Below are 19,532 nucleotides of genomic sequence, written 5' to 3'. Positions count from 1 at the left end.
GTTGCACTTGTTCAGAATGTTTCATCACGGAAATAGGAAGTCAACCTCAATGTGTTGGGTATGCTGATAAAGCATATTTAAGCTCATGACAAGCCTTGCACTCAGCTTTGCTAACTACTAATATTTCTCCTTCAACAGATGAATGGATTGAAGATCACATCATTAACAAGGTTAAAGCAGAATTTAAATAGGGCAGAATACACTCAGGACTCATACTGTTCTTGATAGCCCCTGATTCTTTATATGACGAGACATATATGCACACATGCATATATGCGCACAGCACAGTATGCACAGCCTTCATTCAGAGCAATTATTTGCAGGTTATGGGATGCACTATCAATCTCAATATTTTCTTTATCATTTTTTTCCTTTTAAAAACAAGGACCAGCCTGGCAGTGGTGGCACACGCCTTTAATCCCAGCACTTGGGAGGCAGAGGCAGGTGGATTTCTGAGTTTGAAGCCAGCCTGGTCTACAGAGTGAGTTCCAGGACAGCCAGAGCTACACAGAGAAACCCTGTCTTGAAAAACCAAAAAATAAAATAAAATATAAAACAAGGACCACCAACCAGGCAGTGGTGGTGTACGCCTTTAATCCCAGCACTTGGGAGGCAGAGGCAGGTGGATTTCTGACAGCCAGGGCTACACAGAGAAACCCTGTCTTGAAAAAACAAAACAAAAACAAAAACAAAAACAAAAATGAAAAACAAGGACCACCTAAGCTTTCAGAATTCAAACCAAATAGAGTATGTAGTCACTTTCTAAAAGTACTTTAAGGGTGAAGACTTTCTTCCTTTAAGAACATTCAAAGAATATGTGACAAAGACTCTCAAATACTACCAAAAGTATTAAAGAGACATAGAAGTCTTCACAGGGGACATTTGGTAATAGATAAAACAAATAGTCTTCTTAACAATATGTGTCATTTAAAGGAACCATTCTCCTTCTAGGAATAAACCCTACAAATGTAATTAATGATGTTTACAAAGACAGAGCAAGAAGGATGCTCACCAGGACAGTGGTCCTGGTAATGAAGGATGGGAGTGCTTGCTAGTCCACTGGTAGAGACAGGACCAACAAATGAGGCAGCTCACTCTAGCAGCAGAGGCCCACACTGATGTAAACAGAGCACGGCAGGCTACATTTTTAAAGTTGCAAATTAACATGTACAGCTCTATTAACTGTTTTTTTTTAATTGTCATTAAAGTCCTCAGAGAGTATAGCTATCTTATTACTAGGAGGTCTTCAGCACAGAAATGAAAGTAGAAATATTTTCAAGATGGTGTCTACCAAATATGAATTCCTCTAGAGATGGGACTGCAGAGACGTGTGTATTTTCAACTTTGTGCATGTTCACATATTTGGACTTCTATAATTAACATGTATGTATCTTAAAATTAAAGTATTGTTTGGGGAAACGTATTTAGGGCATCTTGATTGATGTTTAAGTTGTTCATGATACGTTGTTAAGAAACAGCTATGAAAGAGCATTGCTGCTTTTGGTGAAAGATTTTGTGTGTGTGTGTGTGTGTGTGTGTGTGTGTGTGTGTGTGACAGAAGGAGAACAGGAAATATTCCACAAGGATGCATATTAAAATTCATGTGGTTACTTCTATCTCTCCACAGGTATTTTGCTTCCTTCCTACCACAATCTGTTTTCTAAACTACACGTATGAACAGACAGTAGGTGTACATATAAGGTTAACTGGTGAGGCTGTGAAGGACTTTCCTGTTGTACCAACAGCAAAATCACAGGAAAAGGAACACTGTATTCAGAATGGAGCAAAATTGATTTATATGGACGGTCTGGGCTCTGGTTATAGTCACACAGTTAAAATCATCGCCTACACGATGCTCCTGAAAAAGAGAACATTCCCAAGACTGTCCTGGAAACATTTGCAGTATCCCTCTTGGCCCCAAAGAAACTGAAGTTCAGAGGTACTCAGTGAAAACTCCAAACCAAAGAAAAGCCAAGCGGAGGAGCTCACAGTCCTGGGGCTATGATAGAGAAGCATCCTGCCTGAGTCCATTATTGTGCATGAACTTCCAGCGGTAGGAATAGACCACAAACCCTCGGTATTCCCAATTCATTGTGTTGGAAGGCAAACAGCAGCGGAAGCGAATGCTTCTTAAGTACTTCTGCATAGCTTGCCAGTCACTAGCAATAAGGAGCTGGCTGCTAAAAAAGGGTTTTAGGAGAAAAGGAACAGAGGAAAGGCTGGAAGCAATGTTTGGGCCAAAGTAGAAGATAAAAACTGTCTCATACTTTATGTTCATTAATTCAGCGATTCAACAAACCTCTGTGTACATCAGGTGTTTGAAGAGCCCTCGTTGGGCGTACACCCTTGTCCAGCAGAGTGAAACCACAGGCTAATGATTCTGTTTCCAGCACAGGATGGGCTGTGCAGAGGTCTGGCCACTGTGTTAAGGAAAGCAACTAGGCGACCATCATGGGGGATGAGTGAGTGTTTCTTTGTTTTTTGTTTTTTTTTTTTTTAAAGATGGTCATTCTATCAATAAGCCAGGGCAGGGTTTACAAATGGAAAGAGACGGGAAGGGGCCTGATATGCGTGTGAGAAGTGGGAAGATGCTCGTGGTTCAGTCATTGGAAGCTGGCTGTGAGGATGGGCATTAGCAATCAAGTAAGAACCCCTAAAGACCACTGGTACAGCATCTGCCACCATGTCTACAATAACCAAGAAGAGGCCTGCCAGACCTATTCTGAAAACAAGACACCAGCGTAAATGAAACCCAGTGAGCAGCGATGAGCGTCAGTAAACAGGCACTGGTGGGGGGAAAGACATGGCCGACGGCAACATGAAAAGGCACCACATAAAATGTGCCTCCAGGGAAGCTGGTATTAGAAGCACCGATGTTCAGAATTTAAGAAAAAGCAATAAAAATAATCACATTTTAACTGACAGCTACTTTGTCCTTAACAAGTTTAACCCGAAGCTGTGACTGGGATCCATTTTTTTTTTTTTTTTTTTTTTTTTTGCCAAGGTGAAAAGGAAATGTCGCTGTCGTTTGGGGGTGGGGGCAGGGCCCCAGCTCAGCTAAGCAGTACCTGCCTTCTCTTGATACCCCTGCAGCACTTCTGGGATAAAATACAGATGGGACTATAATTATTTAACCATCATTCTTTTTTAAACTGGAAGAAAATGTATATGTGTCTCTTTCCCATAATTCGACATTCAGCCCCTGGCCCTAGAAACCGCTTATCTTTCTAATGGTGGACTGGCTCCCTAGAAAGCAGCTAGGTAGAGCGAGGGACATATTTTTTTTTCTGTAAGGACAGCAGATTGGGGTGAGGGAGGTGATTAGCTGACTGGACGTTGCAGTCTGATGGATCTCAAATCAAAACCTAAGATCACTTCTTAGCTGTATGCACTTAACTGGTTAATGATACCTTAGTTCTTACTGACAAGTTATCAAGAGGATTGCATGGAATAGTGTGTGAAACTGGGGCTTACTCCTCATGCAGACAATGTGTTAGTGTACCCACTCCACCCTGCCACTCAGCCATTTATTGAGTGAGACCCACAGTAATTTGGTTTCTCCATTTTCTATTTATATCAAATAAGGAATATTTAAGGGCTCTTGCTGTCTAACTTCTCTGTGGAGAGGGAGGTTTCCAAACTCTGTCTTACTCCCACGTCAACCACTTTAGTTGCTGCATCTTGAAGCCTACCTAGACTGAAGACTCTCTTAGTTCCTCTGCAGTAATTGGGGACAGCTGTCTTAGTTTCTTTCTGTTGTACTAAAATACTCTAGGTAATCAAAGGGAGAAGGATTTCTTCTGCCTTACAAAAGAGAGGTACAGTCCATCACAGAGGGGAAGTGAGGGCGGCAGGAGCCTGAAGTGGTTAGTCCTGTTGGTCCCGCTATTCAGGAGGCAGAATACAACAAGCAGTGGGTGCCCACTGTTTTCTGTTCCTTTTCTCTGTCCCTCATCAGTTAAGGCAATCAAGATAACCCATAGAGGCATGACCAGAGGCATGGCTCCCAGGTGACTCTGGATTGCAGACAAGTGAGAACAATATCACACTGTCACACAGGATGGTCTAGGCTGGATCACACAGGATACTCTCCTGTGCTGGCTAGTTATGTCAAACTCGACATACAAACTAAAGGAATTCTCACTTGAGAAAATGCCTCCGCAAGATCTTGCTGGAGAGCATTTTCCTCATTAGTGATGGAGGAGAGCCTACCGCATTGTAGACAGTGCTATCCCTGGACTGGTGGTCCTCAGTTCTATAAGAAAGCAGGCTGAATACGCCAGTAAGCAGCACCCCTTCGTGGCCTCTGCATCAGCTCCTGCCTCCAGGTTTCTGCCCTGTTTGAATTCCTGCCCTGACTTCCTTCAGTGATAAACAACAATATGGAGGTGAAGGCCAAATAAGCCTTTCCCTCCCCAGCTTGCTTTGGTCATGGTGTTTGATCTAAGCAACACTAACCCTATCTAGGACGCCTCACAACAACTACGAAGTAATATTTATATCATTGCCCATTTTACCAAAAAGGGGCCCCAAGAGTCAGTTGAAAGGTTAAACAATTTATATACTTAAAAAAAAAAAAACCCAGTAAATACAAAAGCAGGTGTCTTCCACTGCTTTATAACATCAACATGCTATCCCACTGTTCTATCCTCAGACTGTTACTAGCTTCAGCTCAATCTTTCGGACTATGGTAACCTGTCTCATCAATTATCCCAGATTAATAACTTTCTGCATTACACCTGCCCTGTGGCATATGGGCATACTAATGAGGGCCTGCCGCCTCCAAATCAACAGTGAGCTCATTAGGGATCCTCAGGCCTTGTAGTTGGTGGGTCAGGGTGAGAGTGAAAATGAGCAGGACTGAAAACCATCTTTCAAATATGTGCGGTATTAGCACCTGGCCAAACAGCTCCTCAACTTCCAAGTGAAGCTGCTGCTGAAGTTCTCCCATGCTCATAACACATGAGCAAATCTTAGGTCACACGTTATAGTCACACAGCCTCGCTTTTACCCAATGAGTAGACTTGGGTAGACCAGTTAGCTCCTCTGGAGCCTGATTGACTGATTGTGTATGTATGTACATGCATGTGCCAGGGTGCATGTGTGAAAATTATGTGTGATGATTTGCGGAAGTCAGCTCTCTACCACGTGGGACCTCGAAATAGAACTGAGGTCACCACACTTGGTGGCAAGGTGGCCTCACCTACTAAGTCATCTCGCTAGCTCCTTCAAATTTTCTTACCTACTAAATGACCTTGAAGAAAGCTATCTGTAAAATGTCTCTGAACCAGATTTACCTAATTTAGAAACATAGAGCTTGAGAGGAGGCAATGGTGCTTGCAAAGAAGAGGACAGCAGAGAGGAAAGACTAAGATCAGTCAGAGGTGATTAGACTTGTATGACCCAAGCTGCCGAGGGTGGAACGCTCTATTGTGGCAGAGGCCCTAGTCTGACCCTGACTTCTACCTAGCAGGAAGGGCTGGAAGCACCCTCTCCAGGGGAGAGGTTTCTGCTGGAGCCAAGTGGTACAGTAATCACACACCATCTCTCACCCTCTGAGCACCCTGAGTTGCCCTGGTAACCGTGAGCTATTCTCAGCCTTCTCTATGGGAACCCAGCTTCTCTACCCATTTCTCATGGGCTCCCATTGGTCTCTGGTTATACACCCCTTACTGAGACCTCTCCCTTCTGCCTCACTAGATGGGGTGGGGGCTGGGGAGATGAGAGGGAAAAAGGGCTGATGTACAGCTGGGCTTTAGCGTTTTACTTCCTTATCATTTTATTTCCTTAGTTACGGCACATTTCCATTTATGGCATGCTTTCCCTTATAAAATCTCCAAGTGTTTATCCCTAATCTACTAAATAATTCCTCTGACCTCTTCTTGTTTTCACCCTTTAAATATCTGTTGATGGTTCACTCACCACATTCCCCATTCCGTTATTAATGGCCCACAAAACTCACTACCAGCAATCATTTACTGATTAATCTGCACAGCAATCCAGAAAGACAGGTAGTATTAATCCTTAGTTCTGCAGATGGAAACCAAGGAGAAAAGAGGTGAACTCAGACACCCAAGGTCAGTAGCTCCACGAGATTAGAACCAGGATCTAACCTGTCTGTGTTCCTGAGAACACCTCCCCGAAGCTCTGCCCTTCCTGGAGAAAACAAAACAAAACAAAACATGCTCCATATAGCCTTAATGCCTATGCAGACTTGGTTCTTACTACCAAATAACTATAGCTACAAAGAGGCCATTGATAAAAAGTGATTAAAACAGGGGCTAAAAGCCTGTAACTCCCCTTTAAGTGAATTTGACACCTCTGGCCTTCTTGGACACTGCATTTACATACACACACTCACACACACACTCACACACACACACACACACACACACACACTCACACACAATTGCCTTTGACCTTTGACATTAAAGAGTGATTAAAATGAAGAGATAATTCTTGAAAGAGAAGTTTGCTAAGGCAGGAAAAAAAAAGTAAAAAAAAAAAAATTACACCCAACTCTGCCACAAGGAAACTAAAAAAAAAAAAAAAGTCTCTTAACTTCTTTGTATCTCCGTTGTCTATAAAAATGAGACATCTTGCTAAATGATTTCTAAAATATCTGTGTGCTTTAAATAAGACTGAGCACCTACTGAGAGGGCAGAAGATTTAAAAGCTCCCGCATCAGTACCAAGATCACGGTAGACTGGCACATCATTCACCACTAATGAAGCCCAGCTACCACGGAAAGCATGATGGCTGCCAGTAAGCAGGAGAAACGAGAACGGTATAGCTCCAGCTTGAGACTTTAATTCATAATCAGTCTTTTACCCCAAAAAATAAGTCAGCAGAAACAAAAGACAGAAAATACACATTTCAATTCTTGCTGCCAAAGGACATACTGCTATCTATTTAAATGTTTGTTTTTAAAGAATTGTCTTACCAAATAAAAGTACAGCCAACATGTTATGCTATCACTAAAAGGGATAAATATAGACATTACACAAAGATGTTTAGTCTTACCGATAATGATCAAATAAAAGTAGCCAAGAATGATGGTGATTGTACTCTGATGACAATTATGTACAAGTAGACAGGCATACATGAACACATGAAAAAGCAAAATTGTTCAAAGTAAAATGTATTGTTTATTTTTAACGCATCTTAAGCATTTTAATGAACATTACTATCAATAAATATGCATCTTCTATCATCTCTAATCAATAACTTAAAACTTTCCCATACCTTGCTTTAGTTTGATTTAAAAAAAAAAATAAACAAAACAAAACTTAAAGTTTCTGCCTAAATCTCCTGAGTAATTTTCATTGGCTCACAAAACACTCATGACTTCATTCTTCCAGAATGATATTTAGCTTGTACTATATTATTCTTTAGTGTCTTCAGAAATGCTTTACCCCTTTTTTGTTTCTTATTTTTATTTATAGATTTTATTTCCTTTCTGGTGCCAGGACTGACCTCAGCAGCTTACAGATGAATGGGTGGTGGGCATGTTCGCTGCCACTGAGCTGCAATGCATCTCAGCCCTAAAGATCAGGCCCAAACAGTTGTGACTAACTCCAGGATGGCCTTGCAACAATAATCTCTGGCAGCTGCCCTCCCAGGAACCAGTGTTTTGCTGAATTACAGGACCATTGATTGGATAGTCATATCTGTCCTACCACTCCCCCTTCTTCCTCTTCACTCCCTCATGAACATTTTCCCCATGTTCAGGAAAATCTGATGAGTGTTATATCAGGACAGCTTGTGCAGGACCCTGGGGAAAGCTGCGTCTAGGTAGTACATAGCTAAGGAGGAGCTGGGCATCTAAGAAGGACTTTCACACCCTCTCTGATACTTAGAAGCATTCTCTTACCTCTAGGTCTTTTGTATACCTTTGCTAATGATAACTTAGAAAGACTAAAACCAATGAATTAAAAATATGATTCTAGGACTTGTGTGGGCCAATGAATGTCCTCATTAAAGCAGGAGGAGAGAGATGAGATTGGTTTCAAAGCTTCCAAGCTCTTTGCCCCAGAGCCGCTGAGGCCAGGCACTGAAAGGATGCACAGTAAAATTAAATATCTAAAAATTCATCTTTAATTAACAAAATTGGATTACAGCTAGACACCACAGCATATCATACAAGAAATGGCTGAGCCGGCTTCCAAGTGCTCTAATTCAATTAGGACGCAGTGAGTGACACTCAGACCGGGAAAGGTTAATTGGGGCCGCCAGAACGCAATCATTCCTTACCTAACCAGTCATTAAACTTCTTAACCTCTGAGGGCAGTCCCAGCTCGGTGAAATCGCCTGTGTGGAGAAGGATGTCCCCATAAGGCATCTGGATACCATCTGTTCTGGAGTGTGTGTCTGAGATGCAGACAAACCGCGTGTGGCCCGCTGGTTTTGGAGTGTCATATGGGATGGGGTCGACCCTAAAGTAGACATAACAGATCCCGTAACAGTTAAACATGTTAGAACCCTCATGATAGTCATCATACAGACACATTGACTGTCATCATGCACACACCTAAAGAGTCTAACACAAGGACAGAAGAGCCCAAGGCAGAAAGGGACACCTGGGATATGAAGAAGAGAGCATCCTTCATCTACAGTCCCACTAGGAAAATTCAAAGTGTGTTACTTACCTGGTAGGAAAATGAAAAGGCAAGAGTCAGAAAAAGCCCAAGAAACTGATAGTGATTAATACTGAAGTGTCAGGATATTGAGCCCCAACTAAGGAAGCAAAATTATGCCCTTTCTCTCTCATCATGTTTCCACAGATCCCGCCACTCATTAGGAAGCGGATATCTCATTAATTCCTTCTTAAACATGCATAGCTTAAGCAAAGAGCTAATTTACAGAGAGCAACCTGCGCATGCTCAGCCAGCTGAGCTGCAGAGACAGCACCCACATTCAGTTTCCTTCCCACACTCAGCCAACACCTACATCTCCAGATTTTTGCTATGAGGTTTACCGATCAAGTTTTGAGGAGGCAAAGGAATGGCACGTAACATTTTTTTTTTTTTTAAAGATGCATACAGGAAAAGCTTTGTCAAGATCATCTATACCACAAGGAATTATCTGTAGTCTAGGTTACACCTTAGATCAGATGCCTCAGGCACAGATTCTCTCTTATCTAAGGAGGATGTTGGTGAATGGTTCTGTTTATACCTGTGTGTGCATTAATAAATACACGTATAGTTTCAGAGACCTAAACACTGTGAAATTACATGAGGGCCATAAGAACCAAAAGGCAAAGTGATCAACCTAAAGCCAAGAAAATGAAAGGGAACATTTTCATTTAATTGAGTGTAACAAAGTGTGTTAAATAAACTTGGTAAAGAAATGCAGATCTGGCTCTTGGAGCATACAGTTTTAATTATTTAAGAGGTTTGTCCCGAGTTAAGGGCAGTTTAGCTGTATCAACTCTCTACCATCAGCTTCCTTTAATGTCTCTGTAGGCACGTGCACTTCTTGTTGGATGATAGAGGAGAAGTAGCAGCCATAAACGCAAAGAGGTCACCAGAGAAGCAACTAGGCGGTGTGGAGGTTGGAGTGTAAAACATTAAATAAGGAACAGTATTTTCTATCGCAGTCTCACCCTTGATAGTTGGCAAGCATCCGAGAACACAGGGAAACACATGCAAACTTCTGGTGCAGAATGTCTCTACAGGGTTTATTTAATTTCTTTTTCTCGCTGTCTTTTTAAAGAAACAATCTCTTTAACAAGGTAATTGCAGGAACAAAATAAAGACATTCGTATGCAGCCTAGATAGTCCTTGAATTTCTTCCATGTGAGCTTAATCTTTTCATCTTTGTCCAAGAAGCAAAGTAAAGAAGAAGAAAGGAGAATGGAGAGAGAGAGAGACAGAGACAGAGACAGAGACCGACAGAGACAGAGAGAGACAGAGGAGTGAGAGAGAGTCTGGAGCTGAGATGCAATTATTGAAGTCAATCTCATTAGAAACCCCCACATAAAGTTTAACTTGTTCAAAACACATCCGGATTTTTTTTTCCTGTAAAGGCTATGAATGAATATGCTGTTACCATGGAGAAAGTTTCCGAACCCACTGATCTCATCAGTAGCCAATGAACCCTTTTTATTATATTCAACAATGCTTTTTCTTTAACATAGAAAATTGTTCAGTCTTTCTTTCGATCCCTGGAAACTCTTAAATGCTCAACCTCAGTGGTTCCCATCTTACAACATCTCCTGTCTTCTGAAAGCAATTTCCCCAGAGAACGGGTGAATGTCCCCTCTGCAGCTGGCTGTCACCCACTAAAAGCGACAGGTATGACTCTTAGAAAATTCAGCTGCTCACTCTAATGGGACTGCTACATTCAGATCCAACTGACAGATATTTGAGGGAGATTTTATTATTGGATCATTAAAAATAAGAATATGTTACATGTTGTGAGTGTGCACGGATGTGTTGTGTGTGTGTATGCGTGCATATGTGTACACATATCTTTATTTTCCAGTGTTTATCCAACTGATAGAGAACATAGATGAGGTCCTACTCTGAAATTCTACCAAGATACATGCAAGGCTACTGCATCAAAATACTTGGAAGTCCACTGCAATATATCATAGGGTTGTCAAAGCCATCATTTCTAATTAGGTAGATAGAAAGTAGAACAGGCCATTGCAAACAGACCCCTTTGGTCTATAATTCCACAAACGCAACAGGAGGCAATCACCACAGTACACAGGGCATTTCCGTATCTTGACTACAATTTGGACAGTGATCCTTCTGAAATCAGGGGAAATGCCACTCAGTCTTTGAGTCACTTCAGCTTTCTTCTGCACCCTCCCACATCCTCCAGAGGAACATTTCCATGTTCAGAATTAATGCGTGAAGTCCAACGTAATAGAAGTGGGTGAGGGGACAAGAAAAAGAGAGAAACTGGCTCACTTTTGCTTTCAGCCAGAATGAGTTGAAGAGGCCAAATCAGACAGCAGCAAGACAAGCAGAGACATGTGTCACTCGTGGACTCTACCAATGTGATATTATTAGAGAAACATAGAAGAATATTCTATGAGAGAAACATAGAAGAATGATTGAAGAAAAGAGTTGGGGGTAGTGGGGAGGATAAAAAACTGCAAACTGAATATACACACTCCTACCTTGAGACAGTGATATCCTTTCTTATAACATAAAGCTCAAAGCAAGAGATGGCTGCAGAAGATAAGACCGAGCACCCCAGAGCCACACCCTAGGACATGTTGGAAACTACCACCTGGGAATCCACAGAAGTAAGGTTATCTCTACACACAGACTCCAAAATGGACAATAAGATGTCTGGGTCAGGGCTGGAGAGATGGCTCAGAGGGTAAGAGCATTGACTGCTCTTCCAGAGGTCCTGAGTTCAATTCCCAGCAACCACACAGTGGCTCACAAACATCTGTAATGGGATCTGATGTCCTCTTCTGGTGTGTCTGAAGAGAGCAATGGTGTGCTCATATATGTAAAATAAATAAATAAATCTTAAAAAAAAAATGTCTGGGTCAGTAGGTAAGTTTCAGTGGGGATAATTAAACTTGGCAGCCCTGCAGAAAACTAGTCCTTCCAAACTGGGCATCTGATAAATACCTTCTGAAGGCAAGTCAAGACAGCTATAAAGAACATCCAAGGGGAACTCTGCTGGAGGCACATCTGTCCACCTGTGGGAAGACTCCCACTCCGTTTTCCTCTGTACTCAGCAACAGTGCCACTTATGGCTCATGCTACTGACTTCTCAAATGACCCAGCATTCTTCCTAGAGCATCATGTCAAGCATCCTAGGAAGCGAGGCTTCTACCATGGCTACTGAAGCCCCGGGGCCAGATTTAAACATCAGAATGAGATCTGCACATACTTCTGAGTACTCCCAAGGGAAACAAGATGACTTGGAGAGATGAGGGGGAAAAAAAAACAGTATCATAAAAATCCCAAAGCAGGACAAGGTGTCAGGTTCAGAACTTTACATGATGCTTAAAACCCCTTTACCCTTTCTTGGCCTAGCTGAAAGAAATTTCCATCACAAAGCTTGCAGAGAAAGGGAGATTTCAAGCTCCTTCATGTCTCCCAGCCATTACAGGTGCTGAATTTTGAAGTTCTACTAACTATATAAGTCTTAGTTCCATCCAATCCAGCGACACTAGTTCTACCTGTAAATTTGCGGGTAGCTCTCAACTTTGGCCACAGAAGTTTCTTTTGCAGTGGATAATGGTTAATGCAGAAACTCATAACTCACATATTCAATGTGACAAATAAAGAAAAAAAAAACAGTGATTGACTGTGGGTCGTCTCTGGTAAGCCCTCATCATTCAAACAGCAGGAAACTTCAAGGTAGAGGGAGCTTGAAGAATTTTAGATTTTAAGATGGTGAGGAGAGCTATGCAAAGCTTTGTTCTGGACATAATATGGCTGTTCCACACACCACCTCACAGCAGCTATGTATGGTTAACCCCACAAAACCTGCCTAAGATTAAACCAGTAAAATTCTAGCATGGGTGATAGAGATCGGAGGCTACTGGAGGAGCTTCTGACAATTAACGGCTGCTAAGGATGGAAAGGGCACCCTCCTTTGAAGATGTGGCCACTGGTAGGTTACTTGTGCCTCGGTGAATGACCAGATGCCCATGTGCACACAGGTAGCACCAATTGGGTGGGGAAGGCTATTAACCAAAGGAAAAGAAAAGGAAGAGAGCAAACCAAGACGGGAAGGGGTGAAGGAAGGAGGGAAGCTGTTTTGTACAGATTTGAATGGTATAAACGTTTGGGATGTTCAAAGAATAAAACAATATTTAATTCCTCCCACCCCACCAAAAGATTTTAGCCCCAAACTCTGCATCTCTAGGGAAAGTGAACACGGTCCAGGGATCCTACTGAATTGCAATTGCAAGTCATTCGCTGTGGGCTTAAGTTTCTGAATTCCTTTGAGCTTTGTATCTTCCCAACTATAAAATGAGAATAACAATGCCTAATTTGCTATACTGCTGGGAAAATATAAACTGTCAAGTACAGGGTCTGCACAAAGCACATGCTCTGAAAATGGAAACAGAAGAGCAAGAGTAAAGTAAATGTGGTCAGAGCCAGGCTACAGTCAAAGCTCAGAATCCCACTTCACAGGTACGGATGTGTGTCAACCGACTGTCATAGTGTCAAGGTACCTGAGATGAATGACTTAAAAGAGGGAAAGGTCTCCTTTGACTCACAACCGCAGGGGTTTCTGTTCACAGTCACTAGGTTCTATTGCTTTGGGCTTGTGTGAAGGACAAATATCACAGCATGGAGTGTGTGATGGACCAAAGCTCCTCTCATCATTGTGGCTAATGGTGACAGAGAGAAGAGGCCAAGGTCCCACTACTTCAAGGCTATGCCTCCCACAGCTTTCCTTCCTTCCACCAGGCTGCATCTCCTACAGATGCACCACCTCTCGACAGCAACCACAGACCAGCAACCTAAATGTTAACAAAGAAAATGGCCTCTGACACATTTCAGATTCAAACCATGCATGGTGAAAAATCATGTTACAAGGCTAACCCTTTGCCTGGTTCCTTCATCTAGAAAAAAAGGAGATAGGACAGTGCCCCTTACCACACATATGTACATATGCACACAGTACACACATACACATGAAAAAATGAAAAGGAGATCTCTCATACAAAATGTATAACATAATAATGAACACAGAATACACTCCGAAAGCCCACTTCCTGCCATCACTTTCTTGGTCCTCATTTTACTTTCTGAAATAGTAATAGAGTAAGAACCCAGTCCCCTTTCCACACAACAGCTATCCAAGTATTTGAAAATAATCTTCTGTGATCTAATGTAATCTTTGCTCTGGTTGAGTGGCCAGTTTATCCAGTTTTCCTGTGTGTGCCAGGGAACCTAGTGACCTCAGAACCCCGGGGATCCTAGCCTAGGTATGAAGACATTGGTAATTGGAACCTCTCCATTTATAGTGTCAGAACTCATTGTCTGTGTGAATTGACAGAACAACGAGCCATTCATGTAAGACAAGTACTTATCTAGACCATGGAGAAAGCCAAGTGATCATCTTAAACTCATTTCCAATTAATTCTCCACTTTGTTTTGCCTTGTTTTATATGTATGTTTTGTATTTGTATATGTTTATACACTACATATCTGTCTGGCGATCACTGAGGCCAGAAAAAGGAGTCAAATCTCCAGGAGCTAGAGTTACAGGTGGTGGTGAACTACTATAAGGGTGCTGGGAATCTGCAAGAACAGCAAATGCCCTTAACCACTAAGAATCTCTTCAGTCTCTATACCCATTTTGGGCCAATCTCAAATATTTTTTTGAAGCTTAACCAAATGCTATACATTCATACAAATGAAGTATTCCATTATTTACTACTGACACTCGGTGGTTTTTTAGCCACCTTCCCCCAAATACCATAATAGCACTGTTTCTGCCATAGAGTCATCTAGTCATATGTTTTTGCTCCTAATAATTACTTATACAGAATTGGAAGTTTCATTGATAAATCTTTAGGAAGAGCTTACCATGTGGTATGGATTTACTCTTTACACCATGAACACAATGAAACCCTTGTGTTGTGTATACAATTAGCTTCCCATCAATGTGAGTGTGGAGTGTGCCCCTTATCAAGTACTTTTAACAGGATCTCAATGCATTTACCATCACCTGTTCCACTCTAAACCCATCATGCCATGCTTATGCAATGAGGTGATTTTATCAGCAAAAGCCTTCCAATGTGACATTAAGGTTTTCATTTTTAACATACAATATTTCACATAGCATGAAAGCTAAAATTGTATGTGTGCTGTTATAGCACCAGAATTAGACATTCTGTTTGATAAAGACAAATGCAAAACCAGTAAGTGCAACAATTAAAAAAAAAAAACACCAAAAACCAAAAAATATAAGGGACGGGACTGGAGAGATGGCTCAGCAGTTAAGAGCACTGACTGCTCTTCTAGAGGACCTGGGGTTCAATTTCAGGACCCACATGGCAGCTCACAGTTGCTTGTAACTGTAGGGTCCAGGGAATCCAGATGTCCTCTTTTGGCCTCCTTAGACATCAGGAATGCACATGGTGCCCAGTTATGCATACAGCAAGACACCCATACACATAAAAACATTTAAAATAGCCGGGCAGTGGTGGCACATGCTTTTAATCCCAGCACTTGGGAGGCAGAGGCAGGTAGATTTCTGAGTTCAAGGCCAGCCTGGTCTACAGAGTGAGTTCCAGGACAGCCAGGGCTACACAGAGAAACCCTGTCTCAAAAAAAAAAAAAAAAAAAAAAAAAAAAAAAATTAAAATAAAATAATAAATAAGGAAGAGCTAGACTAAGAATTACAGAGCTTTTATACTGAGAAAAGCTCAGCTCAACTAAGCCTATATCTTTTGTAAGCATTGCCTTTATTTTCCTTCTTTACTGTTAATTTTTTTAAATGTCTTACCACTCTCATAAAAATTTACTTTTTAGTTTGTACCTGAAAAGTATTATCAATGATGTCATGTTGGTCAAACTTTCCAATTATACATTAAAATAAATTAAATTTTTAAGGAAAGGTTTACCCACTCTAACACATCTCGCCCAACACCAATAATAATGCATCTCACACTTTGGAAAACACTGATTGGTGTAAAGTGACTTGCCTTCCCCTGAGGAGACAGAGCAGCAGCTAAAATCCTGCCTTCAGGGCTTACAATCCCCTTCTCTGTTCATCCACTTAGTTTTGGAAGTTTTCTGAACCTGAAGAAAATATAGTGACTTCAAAATGATAAAATATGAGCCCTTGAAATGGCGCAGTTAAAGGTGCTTGCTGGCAAGCCTGGTGACTTGAACTCAATCCATAGGACCCACGTGGCAGAGGCGAGAACCAACTCCTAAAACCTGTCCTCTGATCTACACACACACACACACACACACAAATACAAAAATAAGTAAATAAAATGTGATCCACACAATAAATAAATACATAGGTAGATAAAATGTAATAAAATTTGGATGATAAAATGCTAGTCCTCCTAAACTGTCAGACAAATATAATCTAAAGAGTCCCTCAATTAATGCAAGTTACCATCAAATTAAATCTTTCAAAATCTTAACTTTCATATTATAATACACCAGGGAAAGAAACAAAATAAAAGTTTGTTTTTTTTTTTTTTAAATGCTACCGGAAACAGTGGCCTTCATTCTTAAAAGATTTTAAGTCACAAGCACACATTTGTGATTTTAAGTGCAGGTTTCCAAAGAGGAGTTAAGTCTACTGAAAAGCCTTAAAGTGAGCCTTGACCTTGGAGTCCAGGGACGTGTGCCCTTATTACATGTCTCCTTCGAGAAGTTGGGCAAGTCACATCCTCCTTTTTTGTGTATAGAAAGCAAGCAGGCCAGCTCCAATAGTCACAGGGTTCCAGAAAAGCACTTCAGCAGCTTCTTCCTCCCTCCCTCTGCCCTTCTCTGTCTCTGTCTCAAACAGGGTCTAATGTAACCCAGGCCAACCTTGAATTTGTTATGCAAGCAAGGTTAGTGTAGAATCTTGAATCGCCTTCCTAGTCCCTCCAGTGCTAGAATTGTGGGCAAGTGCCATCATGCCTGGGTGCTAAGGTCTCTTAAGGCATCTCTCTCTCTCTCTCTTGTTTCACTTTCATGTTTCTGCTTCCCTGAAATGTTAACTGCAGTCCAGACCCACCAAAATACAGCCAGGACTAGTGAGACTCTGGAAAAGACCAAATGGCAGTCTTTCAGTCTCCAGGTAGAGCTTCCAGGAGAATCTGCTCCAAAGAGGAACAAAGGAGCCAGGGTAGTATGTATCCCAGGGAACCAGCAGAGAGGATGTCTAAGCTAACCAAGGCGCTTCCAGAATGAAGTTGTTCTCTTTTTCCTGAAGCCACGAGTCGATGAAACTTTCCTGGTTTGGCCACCACACCCCAGAACTGTCACAGAGCTGAAGAAGTGCACAGACCAGAACACTCTAGGTATATAAATACATCCCCGTTTGCACCGAGGGCTCTGTTTCCCTGGAACTGCTGGACCGCTATATCAACACTATTCTATCACCAGCTAATTACAGCGAACAAAGCCCACTGTGCGAGCGCAAGCCGCCTCTGGTTTGTTTTTTTTTTTTTCCTGAGGACAAAAGTGCAGTGCAGACGTTCAGTGAATATTAAGAGGCAACAATTTAAATGGGAGAGCGCTGCACTCGATGTGAAGTCACAGTCCTACATTCGAGGTGTTAGCGGCCCATCAGCCTGGCTACTGTATCAGCCTCGGAAGTCTCTCAGATGGCACAGCATTAGGTGTAGGTAACCCGCTGGAAACACATTGTTCGGGGAGGGGGGGTAAATGCCTCTAATGTGACAGCCATATTGATTCGCTTAAAATTCTAGACAACGGTCCGGTCCTACACGTGTGAAAAAGTGACACATGACACTTTCCTGAGAGGTCATTCTTCCAGTCAGTCAGCTGGTCAGATAAGTCAGTCAACAATCATTTCCTAACCAGCTATTTGTGTGCCAGGAACTATGAAAGGTACTTAGGAGGGCAGAACCACGCTGGGTCCTTAGGAGGACAAAAAAATCTTTAAGGATTCTGCCATAGTTTACAAATTCTCAGTTTAAAAAAGTTTAGTGTTGGCAAGTGCCTTGGTCATTTGTTTATCTCACAAGAACTTACTGAGCACTTCCTGTAGCCCATGGATTATACTAGGTGTCATGGAGGCAGCTGCAAGAAGCAGAGGTGACGGCTGTGGCTGGTGAATGTAGGGTTTGGGAAAACACGTGCAAGCATTACAACAGAGGGCTTCTGTATTGTGTGGAGTAGAGTAGAACACGGGGGCACTGCCTGTGTGTGAGAGAGAGGGGAGAAGGCATGTCAGTGGGCTCAAGGCAGTGAGTGTGTCAATGTCAGGTGCACAGGAGTTGGGAATGGGGGGTGGTGGTGGGGGAAGGAGTTCCCTCCTTCCATCAGAAAGGCAGAAGCCCAAAGTGGCCCAACGCTGGAATTTGACTTCAGATGAAAACAAACATAGAACTTTAAAAGTCAGGAAGAGGGCTGGAGAGACGGCTCAGTGGTTAAGAGCACTGACTGCTCTTCCAGAGGTCCTGAGTTCAATTCCCAGAAATTGCATGGTGGCTCACAACCATCTGTAATGGGATCTGATACCCTCTTTTAGTGTGTCTGAAGACAGCTACAGTGTACTCATATAAATAAAATAAATAAATCTTTAAAAAAAAAAGTGAAAAAAAAAAGTCAGGAAGAAATAAGGGTTACCGAGGGAGTAAGAGTGTGGAGCGACTCAGTCTGTTGGGGACTTGTGACTAAGAAGGTGTGGCTGGAAGAGTGTTCTTATGACAATGAGAAGCAGAAGTTTTAAAGCCCAAGTACGACTGGAGGAGCCAGAGAGACCCCCAACCATGAAGCCGGAGGAGCATCATAGCTTCAAAGAGCTCTTAATTTTAGGAAAGCTGACAAGGCTCCACACAGGGGAAGAGACGAGGAGAGTGAAAGAGGCAAGGTCAGCTCAGAAATGACTACAAAAGCCACAGACATACTGTGGTACAGCCAAGCTGGGTTAAAGGGGAAAACAGGGCTGAGAACATCATACAGCAGCAGCTCACACACCGTCAAGGAGTCTGTCTATACAGCCAGCCAGCCAGGCAGTCTCCTGCAGCTATCTCACACCTCTTTTAGCACCATCTGAATACAAACACTGTTACAATATCACCACAACAATGTTAATGAATAATAGCAGCAAGTATTTAGTTACATGACAGGCACTGGTGTGCAATGCACTTGGGAAACAACCAACCAACCAACCAAAGAACAACAATAACAACAAAACCCAACACCAAATAGCAGGGCCATTTCAAGTAGGTTGTAATGGTCATTGTTGGTTTCTTTGTCTAACTCTGATTACTTAATAGAGTCACAAAACTAGTCACGCGTAAGGAAAAAAAACATAATTTTTACCCAAATATAGGAAATCATGTAAGTATGTTTCAAGATAAGTGAGCAGTTCGAAGACCCTTAGCAAGGTTCTAACATTTAATTACTTTTTCAAAATTAATCCAACATACTGATTTTTACATTTCAGAGTTATGTCTTTGGAAGCTGTTTAGAGATGATAAAGGCTTTAATCCTATGTTTTTACCCCTTGCTGAAATGGCTAACTCACTGATTAGTGGCAATGCTTACATCCATTCATATAACCCATGGAAGATTACCTTCTCCCCACTTTGGGGGTGGGGAAGCTGCCAAGCTAGAGTTCTAGCAAGTGTATACTTTTTCATGAGTGCTAGGAGTTGCTGTATCCAAGTTATAAAAGTGGGGAGCTGTGGCCAGTAGCTAGCTATTCTGTTGAAAAGAGAATCCATTATAGGTCTGCCTGGAACCCCAGCGCTCAATTTTGTAATAAGAACTAATTTTGGTTTCTTTAAAAAACACAGAAATATTACAAGAATTTGTTTTTGTTTTCATCCCAGGTGTGGTCAAATGTGATTGCTTCACGATATGCCTCATGTTCTAGCAGGGGTGTGATTTTTT

At 41.9% G+C, this 19,532-nt stretch overlaps 1 protein-coding gene across 6 annotated transcripts in view; it reads right to left on the bottom strand.

Annotated features, from left to right (window-relative positions):
* Positions 1-19,532, bottom strand: part of Mpped2 (metallophosphoesterase domain containing 2) — a 183,474-nt gene that overhangs the window by 118,336 nt on the left and 45,606 nt on the right. For 4 of the 6 annotated variants that reach the window (XM_031371285.1, XM_031371287.1, XM_031371286.1 and 1 more), the window contains one exon: positions 8,254-8,435. The exons of 1 other annotated variant lie outside the window; for it this stretch is intronic. In XM_031371285.1, coding sequence (XP_031227145.1) covers positions 8,254-8,435 — 182 coding nt within the window. Of the gene's footprint in view, positions 1-8,253; positions 8,436-19,532 lie in introns of those variants that run through there. One more of the 6 variants, XM_031371293.1, reaches the window with a different exon arrangement.

Source organism: Mastomys coucha, unplaced genomic scaffold (assembly GCF_008632895.1).
Source record: "Mastomys coucha isolate ucsf_1 unplaced genomic scaffold, UCSF_Mcou_1 pScaffold15, whole genome shotgun sequence".
Lineage (NCBI taxonomy): Eukaryota > Metazoa > Chordata > Mammalia > Rodentia > Muridae > Mastomys > Mastomys coucha.
This window is presented reverse-complemented; position numbering and strand designations above follow the sequence as displayed.